The sequence below is a fragment of the Achroia grisella genome, unplaced genomic scaffold (genome assembly GCF_030625045.1).
Source record: "Achroia grisella isolate CSIRO2021 unplaced genomic scaffold, CSIRO_AGI_Agris_v1 utg109, whole genome shotgun sequence".
In the NCBI taxonomy this organism is placed as follows: Eukaryota; Metazoa; Arthropoda; class Insecta; order Lepidoptera; family Pyralidae; genus Achroia; species Achroia grisella.
In genome coordinates, this window is record NW_026712573.1 from 1467489 (window position 1) to 1481999 (window position 14511).

The window sequence follows — 14511 nt, forward strand, 5'->3', positions numbered from 1 at the left end:
TAATACTATTGCGTAAAAAAATACAAAAAGATGTTCTCTTTGGATTTTTTTATTACGCAATAAAATCTGCAAATATGAACATATATATTTAATAGAAGAAAGATAAAACATACCAAACCATAACATAACCATAATACCCACTACGAGATATCAAAATATAATTCTATTTCTTAAATGTATTAAAAAATAATGGAGTACCTTTATTAAAATAATTGAATTTTCTTATAACATATAATGATAAAAGTAACATATTTTTTTGTAATTCCATTTATTTAATTTATTCCAGCTATTTACTTTTTCAATTTAATGTAGTCATTATTCGTCAGAAAGTTTTTAATGAGATAAAAGTTGATGTTTTCCAGGAATCACAGTATATTTTATATTGCCATTGTTGCTGTTTATATCTCTAGATAATCTTTGTGACGTAGTGTGGCTGATCGTCAGTTTATTTAAAATAGGATTAAAACATATATTTTAAATGCAAAAAATAATACATACTATTTAATTTAAAAATATATAAATAACTACAAGTAAATACAGTGAAAAACACTAGTTCAATCATAAATTTCGCGCACCCCTAACATATTTGTTAACCCTCGTTCAATTTACGCCTGCTCCGTTCGGTTTCGTTGATATTTAGGATAAGCAAATTTAGACTTTAAGCACTTTGTAATAAGAGTATCAACTATGTTTTCATGTAAATTAAAGGTTCCAGTTTTCAAGGCGCGACGCCGAAGCAATTTTTCTTCATCCCTCCCTTCAATATGTTGCGGGGCTAGTGAGAGACGCCATCTATCTTATATGCCTGGCTATTATGCAAATCTATGTGGTTAGCCGGTAAATAAACGCAGAATTCTGTTTACAATTTTTTATGGATAATGCAAAAGGGTTTATTTATAAATAAAAGACTATATAATTAACGTAAAAAATATACTTGATCGTTATCTTAAATATTATAATCTGAGGAATTGTCGACTGTCGTCGTCGTTCGTCATAGTAAATGATACTTTTGACTTGCTGGGAGCAAGGGGATTGTTAGTAATATCGATACTTTACTAGCAATGTATCATATCAAGTTGATCTCCAAGCAGTTTTCTTTGGAAATCATTGTGAAGTCCTACTGAATTTGTTACAATGGACTAATTAACCTAACCTCGTGCTTATCATATAATAATAATAATAATCTCAGGACAATTCACACAGCGCCATCTAGACCCAAGTTCAGCTAGCTAAAGCTTGTGTTATGGGTACTAGACAACTGATACAAATACATAGATTTTTTTTTTCGTAAATACATACATATTATACATAGATAATACCCAGACCGATACAAACAATCATACTCATGAATACAAATGTTTGTGCCGTGCGAGGAATCGAACCCGCGACCATCGGACGTAAAGCGGTGTGCTAGACCGCTAGACCACCGACGCCGTCATATAATTCTCCACTGGTTCCCCGTCAACGTAGACTGTTAGGATATACGAGTGCAGTATTCCATAATCGTCTATAAAAAATTAAGACAAATATGTGAATGGTGTGTATGGTGAATTAATCATTGCCTTATTGTAATGATATTCGTAACAATTTGCCGAATCATTTAATAACTCTAAATCTTTATATAGTACTTTGCTTTACAAAGTCTCTCGTGTTTTTATACTTAGATCTTTAAACTACGGAAATAGATTTTGTAAAAGAGTTAGCTTATAAGATATAGGAGGAATGTATAAACCAATGATATTATAGTACAGAAAAAAAATCTAATACATCCATGCAAAGCCGGCACGATAATAAATTTATCAATATGAATAATAATTTCATATACCTTATACCTACTATATTCCTTTTGCAGTTGGAAATCCTAAACAGGTACTATGTACATAAGAAGGGTAGTATATAGTCTGGGCAATGACCTACATTTCCACTGTGAATCCACTATAAAACCCTGTTTCCGCATATTGTCTTTGTACATGCCGATGGGTGTAAAGTGGATTCAGCGATTTCCAAAGCTCCTAGCTTTCTCCCAGTTACATAAACACAATTCAATACTATGATAGAAATATTTTGAGGTAGTCTATTATTAAAATATATGGGCGACCGATCTTCGCTCAACTATACGAGACTTTTATGTAATGCAATGAATTTCAATGTTAAGACAAATATTTATATTTCACGTTTATCTATTCATAGCCTAATGTAATTCGGGATTTTATTGTGGGGTAAAGCAGCTGATTTTTAGAATCTATTTATTTTACAAGTCTATTTTAAAAGTGCTGTTCATGCAATTTACTGCATGGGAAGTCGTATTTCATTTTACAGGTACTGTGGGATCAATAAACGATTCCACATGTAAATGCTTAAATCTATAAAAACTATTGTATATACAAAGCTACAACATTTCCCATGCACTATTGTAGACTTAAGTAATAAAATACTAAAGATTAAAATGGTAATAATGAATACTCAAAAGGTTCACAGTTCATTTTTTATTTGAAGTATTCTTTTTTTTATTTATTGCATTACAAGTGCATACATAAATATAACTTACACATGTACATTTTCAGGCACAGCAATTTAAACAAGAGTTATAGACGTACACACTATAGTATTCGCTAGATATTCTTTAACGGTGTACCTAATGTGCTTTATTATAAAGTAGTGTTTTCAACAGTTTAACGTAATTACTAAATTCATTTTATTGTTTTATATATTGTAGCAATTTATTATTTATAGAAAGTTGTAATGTTCACAATATTATGTATGAACACATTGATTTGAACAAAATGCTTACATACATTGTTTAAAGAACTGTTTCGGTTGTAAAAATATGTATATATAACCATTTTGAAGTATTACTTACTGGTCCGATTAAAACCTTAATTCTAATAAAACTTCTCATAGCTTCTAGTAAACCACATTAAGTACTTTCCAGAAGTTTCATGTTGCTAAGCTGGTATATCAATTTTAACTAGATAAAACTTTATAAAAAGTAAAAGTACTTTATAAAAGAATAAGGTATCGCCCACTTTTCGCCTGGGTTCAGTTATTATTTAAATTATTGGCTATTCTCTATAATAATAATTATGTAAGTATTTAGTACACTTTTTTAAATAAATGTATTTTTGTATACTGAAACCCATATCAAAACTCGTTGTTAATAAATAGGAAAAATACAATTAATTATTATTATGAACGTCTATATAGTTTATAGCCGGTAATCTAATCTATATATAAAGCCGTATGTGTAGGATCTCTATTCTATCAATTTTTTACACCAAGTAGCTTGCTTTGTAAGTTGTAATAGGTTTGAATAAAGAAATATCAGTGAAATTTAAGATATGGGAGAATTTTTGAAACCTTACTGCCTCAATCAAAGACGGTGCCTTAGTATAGATTACAAAAATGTACTGCATTTCCGATTTTGAAAATGATTTCATGTTGAAATTATCCTTGTCTCGAAGCAGGCTATAGGTTAACAGAAGAAAGTCATTATATTTTTATATAATGTTAGGTTATGATACATAACCTAACATTATATAAAAATATAATGACACACTATGACCAATAGAGCAGAGCCATAACAAAAAAAATATATAAATATGGAAAATGTGATACAGAAGTTGCGAGAATCAGCTAGTTTGATAATATTCTGAATCAATATATGTTGCTGCAGATGTGATAATATACGAAACAATGTAAAGGTGTATATACATATAATATTTCAATGTAGATAATAATCTATCGTGCAAACAATAATTAATTTTACTAAGCGTCATAATCTCTGTTTGTTATAATGATAAATAAGGTAATTACGCACAGGTATAACAGGACCTTAGGTGTAGAGTACATGGCTGATTTTCGTGCAATTAAATATTTTATGTACTAAATTAAAATGACATTTACATTTAGAACTACAAAGTATAATATAGCTAAAGAAACACTGCTTTATACATCCATATTACATTTGTATTTTGTAGTTTGAAATATAGAAAATATTTTAATTTACCACAGAAAATATTGTACAATTTGTTTTATTTCTCAATGATTTTATAGTTAGTTTTATATAGTAAAGTACACAAGTACACAATCTAAATTCTTGTTGGAATAAATATCGCGAAACAGCTATTTATGAATCTAATAAAAGTAAATCAATCTAAGTCAACCCTTCAATCATCGACTGATGATGTCAGAAAGTTTACAGGAAGTTAATGGATGAAGGCGATTTTGGAGTACGACGAACGGAAGGTTTTAAGTGATTTAAGATTTGGTATTGATATTCAATCACGATTGTAATATTTAATATTGACGTAATAATATTTGTTTGCAGTACATAGTATAGTTTTCTAAAATTCTGTAATGTTTTTATAGGCAGTTTACGCAACGCCGTTTAATCCCAACCCAAGCAGAGCTTGTACTATGCGTATTGACATTATTACTTATATTTTTTTTTGTAAATACATACACTATATTCGAAACAAAGACTCAGAATAATACAGTCAATCATTCTGATGAATATATTGATCATTTACATCTGAAGTAAACTACTTTACTACCAAAGCTGTAAGTTTTTAACTACTAACATTTTTTTAGTTATTCTTAATATTATACTACATTTATCTGTACTGGACTTATAAGTAATCCTAAATCTCCCCAGCAATTAAGGTGGGATAGGATAAACAAAATCACGCAGAATAAAACCTGGCAATTTATTTTACCTTATTATAAAAGTTAAAGCTTAATTTATAGCTAAGAATAAATTATTGCATAAATTAAATAAGTCACGTAAGAGGTGTTTGAAAACATAATATTGTATTGTAATTAATAGTAATAAAACTACCATATATTGAATACACATTTTCTTTTCTTTGATATTTTCAGTCTCACAATTTCTCACAATTTTCAGATTAAATAGTTATATTATTATATATATGCAATACAGACAGTTCCAAAAGTGTATGTATTGCATATATATAAATTGGATGCATAAAACGTGAAATTGTATATACTAAATATTTTATCTGGAAACGTTGAATTACATCTGCATAATTATATATCTTTAATAGAAACGACTTTTAACATACACACAAAGTAAAATGTCCTTTGCGTGGTTGCTTTTTCATTAAAACCACAATAATGCTCGGAGTCAAAAGCAGAGAGTACCTTTCTGTGGTCATACCCTTAATACAAAGAAAGCGGTGAATACTTTTTGTTATTTAAAATTATGTTCTTTGTATTAAATTTTTTTTTATCTAGTTGTGTCATTAGTATAAATAATTTATAGTAGCGTATCATAATATAAAGATGTAAAATGTTAATAAATATTAAACTACTGAACTGATTTGAAAATTTCTTTTATCCTTAATTATTTCTGATACATATCTTGACAAAACTTCAGGGATCTATATAAAAACTTCAATAATGTAACCCAACTTGCGCAAAAAAACCAAAAAAAATAAAAAATACTACTTTCTTACGTTATGCATTTGTCATACTTTAAAAGTGCCGGACACAAAGTTATCTAATTTGATATGCATACATTATCACATTTGCCTTTTAGCATATATTTGTAACTCTGGCCCTAACCGTTCTACATTATAGTTTTCCATAGTCCATTTTTGGGCGCTTAAATGGCTACATGTTTGTAATATAAGCTCTAATCTTTCCGCATATCTCACAACTTGCAGACACCTTTGAGTTTCCATATGTCTTATACGGTTAAACTGGAAATAATAATATAATAATTATGTATACATAAATAAAAAAATATTCCATGTATTCACTTCTTGTCTTGTAAACCTATTTCTTTTCTAATCAGTAAATTAGTCTGAATATCTACTTATTACCTTTTCCTTTATACTACACAGATTTTAATGAAATCTATTAAATCACTCATTCTTCAGGCTTATTCTTGAATTGGGGCTAACTATACATAATTTGCACGCTAAAAGCATATGTTAAAGCGTTAAAAGTCGATATTAATTTTATTACTGGTTTCTTTGCATAGGAAAACGAGATTAGGTACTACCTACCCTATACTCATAAAGCCATATTTGTGAAGAAACTCGTCTCCGACATACAAATAACGTCACTAAATTAAATATGTAGTCGAGACACATTTCGTCACGACGTATTTCTCCATCCTTTGTGTAGACCCAATACTGAAATATTAACCAAAACGAGAATTATTATTTATACTTATACTAGCTATCTGCCCCGGCTTCGCGCGGGCGTACATTAATATATGTACATATAAACCTTCCTTTTGAATTACTATATCTATTTCTAAAAACTGCATTAAAATCAGTTGCGTAGTTTAAATGATCTTTTTATGCTTACTTGTTAATTTTTTAGTATTTATACATAACTAGCTACTCGCCCTGACTTCGCACAGGTGTACATGTATTATATATATAAACCTTCCTCTTGAATCACTTTATGTATTAAAAAATCTGTAGAGTAGTTTTAATGATTTAAGCATACATAGGGACGTACAGATAGCGACAGCGACTATGTTTTACATTATGTGGTGATGATGATTTAAACTCACCTGGTTGCCGCCTCGATGATGACAAGGTAGGATTTTAACATTTTTAGTGCTTGGAAATGTGCTCAATGTATCTAAACACATTGTTTGATGACCCATATTGAAGATCTGAAATAATAAATATTCCTATTAAAATTATTTATTAATAAGTATCTATAGACTGAGAGTTCATCTTTTTTTTTATGTAACTACAATGGTGAACGTACTGACAGCCTATCTGATGGTTAGTGGTAATAGTCAAAATATACATAACAAGCAACCCCGAATATTAAGTCATTGTGGTACTGCTCTTTTTTTTTCTTGGGGCAATCCGTCATGAAAACCCGCCCCGCTCCAGAAGGAACTTCGTATGCATCAGATGGGAGTTAGCCTTCAGCAGTTCCATAAGTCCTTCCGCGGTTTTGGATTACACTTACTCTTTATTGTCCGGTGAAACTTTAAAGGCCAGATGTAGCCGATAGCATTAAAATAGTCCGAATAAATAAATCCAGAAGTAATACATGTACTACCGTACTCCTACTGGCTAAAACCCCAAGGTGTAACTCTACCGCTTATTGCCGGAATGACGGGTATGCGAAATTAAAATTACTAATAAATAAAAATGAAAGAAATAAAATAATATTGCCTGTCCACTAGCAACGTATTTATCAGGCAACTGTAATTGTGGGTAGACGTTTTTTAAATACCAATCAAACGATTTGCATTTCAATTTGTTACGTATTTGTTTTCGTTTAGTAACATTTCCGTATTGCACTTTCTCATTTCCAATTCTTTCGTAAAAATATTTGGCGTAGTCATCCATCCATACCTGAAATATGTATCTATTATTCCATTAGGTAATACTATTTTAGAACTTATACCTCTTACGGTTTTGTATATCTAAGTGTATAAATAAAAATGATATTTTTACATTTCTAAATATTTATTATATGAAATAATGGCTTTAGATAATAATTAATATTAATTTTAAATTCACTTTGCTTGAATTGTCTTTACAAAGATAGACGTTTAGAACGGAATCGAATGTGTTTTATAAAAAAAATATATATATTTACAAGGTTTTAAAGAAATAAATATCTCGTAAAAATGAACACAACGCTTAACATACCTCAGCCAACCGCACCAAATTCCTCCTCAATGATCCCTTTTCACCTTTATAGGGCACCCTCCTTCTGAATACATGACCGACATGAGAGCACGGCACAATTTCTAAAGAACCCCCGCACATCCACACTTTGAAAGACAACTCCAAATTTTCCGCACCCCAAATATCATAACCTTCATCATAATATCCAAGTTTTTCAAAATACTTTTTGTTTATAGCAAACAGTCCTCCTGATATTGTTGGCGTTTTTATAGGAGCGGAAAGTTCTTTTCTTTTCATTAAAATTTCACGTGGTATCACCGACCAACTGAATTTCAAATTCCAATTAAACCCGCCAATACGAAGATCATTTATGTCTTGAGCTATATATTCAAATGTCGAGTCATGTATTTGATCGACTACGGGACTCACGACATTGGTTGGGTTTTGTTTAATTCGATCAAGAAGTGGCTCAATCCAACCTGAAAGTATTTTGTATGTAATTGAATTTCATATCGAATGGCAAAAAATCTGACAGCACACCTGAATGGAAAGGAGTAACCGTTGCCTACGTACATAAACAGCATTAAGAACATCGTATTATCAAGTGACACCCACGATCTCACTCATGTGTTGCTGTTACAGAAGTATAGAAGTACATGAAACATTAAATGTGCTGTCCTTATACATATACGTGTCAGTTAATAATTTTAAAGATATAGTTTTTAAAATTTTATTGTAACTATAACACCTCTTGGTCAAATCAATATTTTTTAGCTTACGAGTACTAACTGTCCCATCATAATCTATGAGTATTATTCTACCTTATTTATAACAACTTACCATATTTATATAACCATATATAACCATATTTACTACCTACCCTATATAAACAGCACAGATGCCGTGTATGTATATGAAAAAAAAAAAATTAAACAAAGAACTGAGGATTATATATTTTTTTAAATTTCATATCTCTTATAATTTAAATATGTATACAATGATGAATCATTCTAAAACTAGAACGAAGTTATTGTAAAGTATATTTTACGAGTATAAACACTATTTTCAAACTTACCTTTTGTACATTCGCAGTGACTATCTAAAAAAACAATTACTGGTGCTGTTGTATGTGTAATAGCTAATATTCTAGATCTAATTAGACCTTTACGATTTTTAGACCTTACTAAAATTGTATTAGAAACATTTCCTATATAATCTTCAAGTGGTTTCATGAGATTATCTGCAATATGTTATATCTTAAGAACTCAATTTATTCATACATACTATTTGAGTTTGATTTCATATGATTATTTAATATTTAATTTATTACCCATGTTAGAAAAGTCATCAAATAAAACAATTTCATTTATTAAATGATTCGGTGTTCTGTTTATAACGGAATGAAGAGTTCTCAGTAACGTTGATAATGCTTCGTTATGGAAACATATCACTATCGATACTTTGGGTAACTTAGAATACTTTTGTTTTGTACACCTGTAACAATTATATACAAATGCTTATTTTTTTTATAATTTTAGTCAAAATCATTAACTTCCAATAAAATAATTTACATTTGCGATAATTATGAATAGAATAGAATAGAATAGAAATCGTGAATCCTAAACTTAAACACAGTATATTTAATGACAATATTAACAAATTGACTAAAATTGGTATCAATAAATCTACTACATTAATACTTAAATTATAAACTTTAACTTAGCTATATTTTGGATAAACTTCAATGCTAGATTTTAGATAATCTTATAAAGCAAGCTTACCTAAAATCTAGGTTTGAATATATTACGTTTATTAATCTTGCTTACCATTTGTCTCTAGGATCTGGTAGAGTACGATTTAGAGGTATCAAATCACTCACAAATTGATTAAATGCGTGATCTCTCCAGCCTTTATTTATTACTGCCTTGAGGGAATATCTTGAATATCCTTCTAAGATCACTGGGGTACCGTTTATTCCTAAATATTAATTAGTATATAATATATATCAAATTTTCTGTTTTGTTTATAAATGAATGACAAACAAGCTGACGACTCACTTAACGGTAAGTTGTAACCATCGCCTGTATACATGAACAGCACCTAAAAAATCACATCAAGCAATGTTTTACTTCAGCATACTTCTTGTGTTCATGGGCTGCCGTTACATTGGCGGCAGAATTAAGTGAAACAGAAGTACCCACGTAGACGATTTGTAAAAGGTATTGTAAACTTACTTACAATTTAAATTAATATGAAAAAATGTCTTATACGAATTAAAAGTATTTATATCTATATAAAAATATGAACTTCAATCTTTCAAAATATTATTTCATATCTGATATTGCGAGTGATGTAAGATTTTTTATATCTGCGAAAATCTTTCGTTTTATAATTAATTTATTTGGACCGATTTGTCACAGTAAAATTTGTAGATTGGTATAGGTATAGGTATAAAATATTGTATAATAAAATACCTGGAGGTATATCAGAACTTTTGATAGCTGACAGTTTTTGTTCATCAGATAAAATAATATTCACTGGTTTGAATAATTGCCAAACTGAAAACAATAAAGAATACACATATTATTAAGTTTGGAACTCCTGTCATTAATTAGATTTCTTAAAAGACAGAAAGAGAGTAAGTACAGCATAATCATAGGCATTTTTATTAATCTATATGGTGTCCTGCTACATTGATGGATTAGATTTAACACGTCTTTGTTAGCCAGATAGCTTGGTATAACTGTTACTTACTATACTCTTGTGTTATATGGGGAAATAACACATTGAATTATTAACGTAGCACTGCACAATAAACGTAACAGACAATTTTTGTACAGATTTACCTACCTAATTACATGATAGACTAGTTAATTAATTGTATATTAATTGTGTAACTAATAACTAGTTAATTGGGTTCAAGAACGTTAGATCAATGAGCACCATAAACATAATGAATCCATGCTCATAATGCAAACTGTGCTTAGCTTGAGACTAGGTGAAACTGTATATTAATTTATAAGGGCACTTTTTCTAGAAATATAAACTTGCCATCGAAATCTGATTCCGTGTAAACCTTATTCTTATTCCAATATTTATCTCTCAACCTATTTAATGCTCGGTTGTACAATTGATCGTCTTTAAAAAATACCACATTATTTTCTGTTCCAAATTCCTGCTGTATTGTCCATAGAGATAAAATCCAAATCACCATGAAGACAAATAAAATTTTCATAGCTTTCTTATACATTTTTTTCCAGAAAAAATTAAAGTACTGTATAGGTAGATGTCAATATTAAACGTCTATTTCAAATGAATAAGGAAAATACACTGAATGTTTCAAGTGTATTGACGTGAACAGAGAAGTTGATGTCGTTAAAAACAATATTTTTTGTAAATAATCGGTACTTTTTTGATTTGCGTCAAATTTATTTTATTAAAGTAATTTTAACTGTTAATTTACTTGTTATTTATATTGTGAACAATTCTTTTAACCTTCAAACTATGGAAGTTTTGCTCTTTAAAAAACGACCGCATTTAAAGCGCCATTTGAGTCATACCCTATGACTATGTTTAGTATTATACCATAATTTTAAAGGTGAAGACTCGTTCCATTCCGCTCCAGAATATTTCTCCTTCTACTCTCATTTTACCAGTTAGAATGTCCTATTACATCCTATCAAGGACTCGCAGTTACATGACTCCTAATGGGTTGTTAAAATAGGTGTGTTATTGATTGGAGTAACCAATCAATTTAAATTATACTAGTAATATTTTTGACACTGAAAATTAAATCCAATATCATTCGAATACTTACGCTTGGATTCATATTTTCGTAGTAAGAGGCCTACCCTTTATCTCAATATAATATTCACAACTTTGAATAAGGCCACGAAGTAGCTTGTCAATAAAATCAAATACAACGAAGTTTGCCCGTTCCCACAACTCAAAGATAAATAAACAACATAAATATTTGCACGTTTGCACAATGGAAAGTCATATTACTTCGTCTCGGAGAAGTAGTTTAGTATTATGTCAACTGTTTCAGGAGTATAAGTTTTAATGAGAGATTCGTTGAACTACAAAGGCTAGGCTTAATATGTAATCTCGTATTACTTTAATCATTTATTTTTGAGATAGCTCGTTGCTGTATTATGGAATCTTAATAGGTATATGTTCATTAAGTTATGGTGAGCATTATTTTTTTACATGTATGTCCTATTTTAATTTGTAATAATTCAGATTTAATTAAACTTTAAATTAAATTCAAAATGATAGTTTAAACCTGAATTAAATTGAAGTAAAATATGTAATACGAAATAATAAGTATTTGCAGTAGTTTGTTTTTACATATTTTTATAACGATATCTGTAAACTGAAATAACTATTGTCTAGTGGTTTATGAGGTATATACATAGTTGCAACGTATTAAAATAATAAGATTTACATTGAGATAAATAAACAAAAAATTTATAAAAAAATTCTCTGGGAACTTTTTTTAGGTACACCTCGTTAACTTTATTATTTGCCCACCTTAGAACCGGTTTACTTTAACGATTCTCTTCGTAAAGTAAATCTGAAGAGACCATTTTTTGTCGTTGACTCTTGTACCTTCAATCTTGGATGGTGAAAGGTCTTATGCAACATAAGCGAAAATTTTACGTTCAATCTTAGTATAATAACTTTAAGAATTGATTTTGATTGACCCAATAATTTTGTAGCTGCATTTGTTATTACGCCAGTAATGAGTCTAATGAAGGTTTTTCTGAAGGGTAAAGTTTATGTAGCGGCATTTAATTAAGACAGGGCAGGACATCTCTTCGAAATTTCTACGTATTTCACTTTATTCGACACAATTTACTTAGGAAAGGTAACAAAACAGAATTACATAAGAAATTTTATTATATTCTATATTACATGGAGAATGAAGCTGTGTTATATTACACTGAACATAAACCTGTATTAAAGTATTAAATAATAGAATATTCCGTAGACTTTGGAATACTATGAACGTTATGTACAGTACGAACTATGAATACGTTTCTCTCAATTTTACGTAAACCTTAATTTGTGCAAAAACATGAATAATAATATATCTATGTATATATATTTTTACTTATTTTATTCATATATAGATATGAATAAATGAATGAATCACTACAATTAATACCTATTACCTAATTTATATGTTTGTGTCTTCATATTTAGAATTGACTTTATATATTTACAGTTGATTTTTTTTTTTCAATCTTTTGTCTGCCATTAGTACATCAGTTCATAGTTGCTCTCTTTTATCTGTCTACATTAATCGCAATTCTCAATTCTCTACTTATTTTGTGATTCAGAGTTTAATAATGCAAACAAAACTTTACAAATCTGGACACTTTTAGTTTCTGTATTAGTTCTGTGACATGACTAACTACTTTAGTAAAATAATTTAACTTTGATTCTCTAATACCTACATATATATGCGATACAAAAATATTTTTATAAATAAATACATTCACACAAAATATGAAACTGTTAAGAAATAACATTCTATAGCATAATTAGTAAAGTATATTTTATTTATTATAAATCATAAAGTTGGTTGTTGTTTATAAATCACATGGTTGTCATCTCTGTATAATTTTAATTCAGATAATTAAAAATACATTTTTTATTAATAAACAAAAATATGGCAATAATCTATTTTCGTTATTAAAAATAATATTTCTAATTCAATAGTGAAATTAAATGTAAATATAGATTAAAAATCTTCACAAAGTTCTAATGACTCACTATGGATGTCCGCAGTTTTCCATTAGCACTTTTTGATTGTGAATTCAGGAAGGTTCCATCGCGGAGTGCAATAAAATTGGTCTAAATTGCTTTTAACTTTTTCTTTTAGGAAACTCTCACATCATTTCTGATTCAAAATAAAACTTAAATAGCATTTGGAATTAAATAAAATTGTTACAGACTTATAACATTTTAACGATACAATTGATTAAGACGATTCAATTATTAATTCTTTTTATTTCTATTATTACATCCTAAAAAAATTAAAATTCAACAATAATTTATTCATGTAGGACATTTTAGCCGTTTATGAACGTCAGATATTTTATATTATAATTTTTACATAGTACCTATGGTGCTTCCTGATTATTTCGACTATGAGGTCAATCATGCAATCATTTTTGTGTACGTTACGATACGATACGATATTTTTATATATTCCGGTCAATCAATTTTTAATTCTACACCAGCTTTGCTGCTGTGCCATCATTCAAATATATTGCTTCAATATGGTACAACTATCACATGTAAAAAAAAATATATAACAATGACCCCATTAGTTAGTGTTAAGAACAATACGTCAAAACTTGTCATTCAATTCTACATATAAGTCTTAACCAGTAATGTCCTTTTTTCCTTGGCAAAGATGAACTACAAATCCCGACTAATAGCTATTTCTTTAATAACAAAGAAACAACCACACATCCAATAATATGAAATAATTACAAGCACATACATATATCAGATTCACTGGTGTGAACACATGGAAAAGATGAACACAGTTAGCGCGAAATAATGACGTCACTTTGTTGCCATTTGCAGTCGCGTCTACTAACGACCGCTTCATTAATCATACGGGAATGTCTCGCTGACTTGCTAGCTGTGGTATTTGTACGGTCTACGTTACTAATAGAGAAAATAGGCTTACCTTAAAACTGCTCTTAGTACTTAGAAAGTGAAGGACAATTTTGTCAATCTATAAATTATTGGTTGCCATATTAATGGCACCCTTCATTTTTATTACTATGTACATGTAATAGTATCCTAAAAGCGTGAGGAAACAAAAAGTGTGTAACCAAAATGGAATTGAACAAACCGA

The 14511-nt window shown here is 29.2% G+C and overlaps 1 protein-coding gene across 1 annotated transcript; it reads right to left on the reverse strand.

Moving 5' to 3' along the window:
* Positions 1-5540: 5540 nt before the first annotated feature.
* LOC131847873 (putative polypeptide N-acetylgalactosaminyltransferase 9) lies at positions 5541-10881 on the reverse strand. Its single transcript, XM_059197566.1, has 10 exons — positions 10683-10881; positions 10106-10189; positions 9458-9608; positions 8962-9125; positions 8707-8871; positions 7653-8110; positions 7170-7352; positions 6548-6652; positions 6030-6158; positions 5541-5720 (listed from the first exon to the last, which is right to left on the reverse strand). Exons 1-10 carry the CDS (start codon positions 10879-10881, stop codon positions 5541-5543), a joined length of 1818 nt encoding a protein of 605 aa, XP_059053549.1.
* Positions 10882-14511: the final 3630 nt, after the last annotated feature.

Coding starts and splice junctions, on each gene's coding strand:
- LOC131847873 (XM_059197566.1), bottom strand. CDS start 10,881: ATGTATAAGAAAGCTATGAAAATTTTATTTGTCTTCATGGTGATTTGG. Junction 7,353..7,652: donor ATTTGGTGCGGTTGGCTGAG/GTATGTTAAGCG, acceptor TACATATTTCAG/GTATGGATGGATGACTACGC. Junction 6,653..7,169: donor AATACGTTGCTAGTGGACAG/GCAATATTATTT, acceptor TTATTATTTCAG/ATCTTCAATATGGGTCATCA.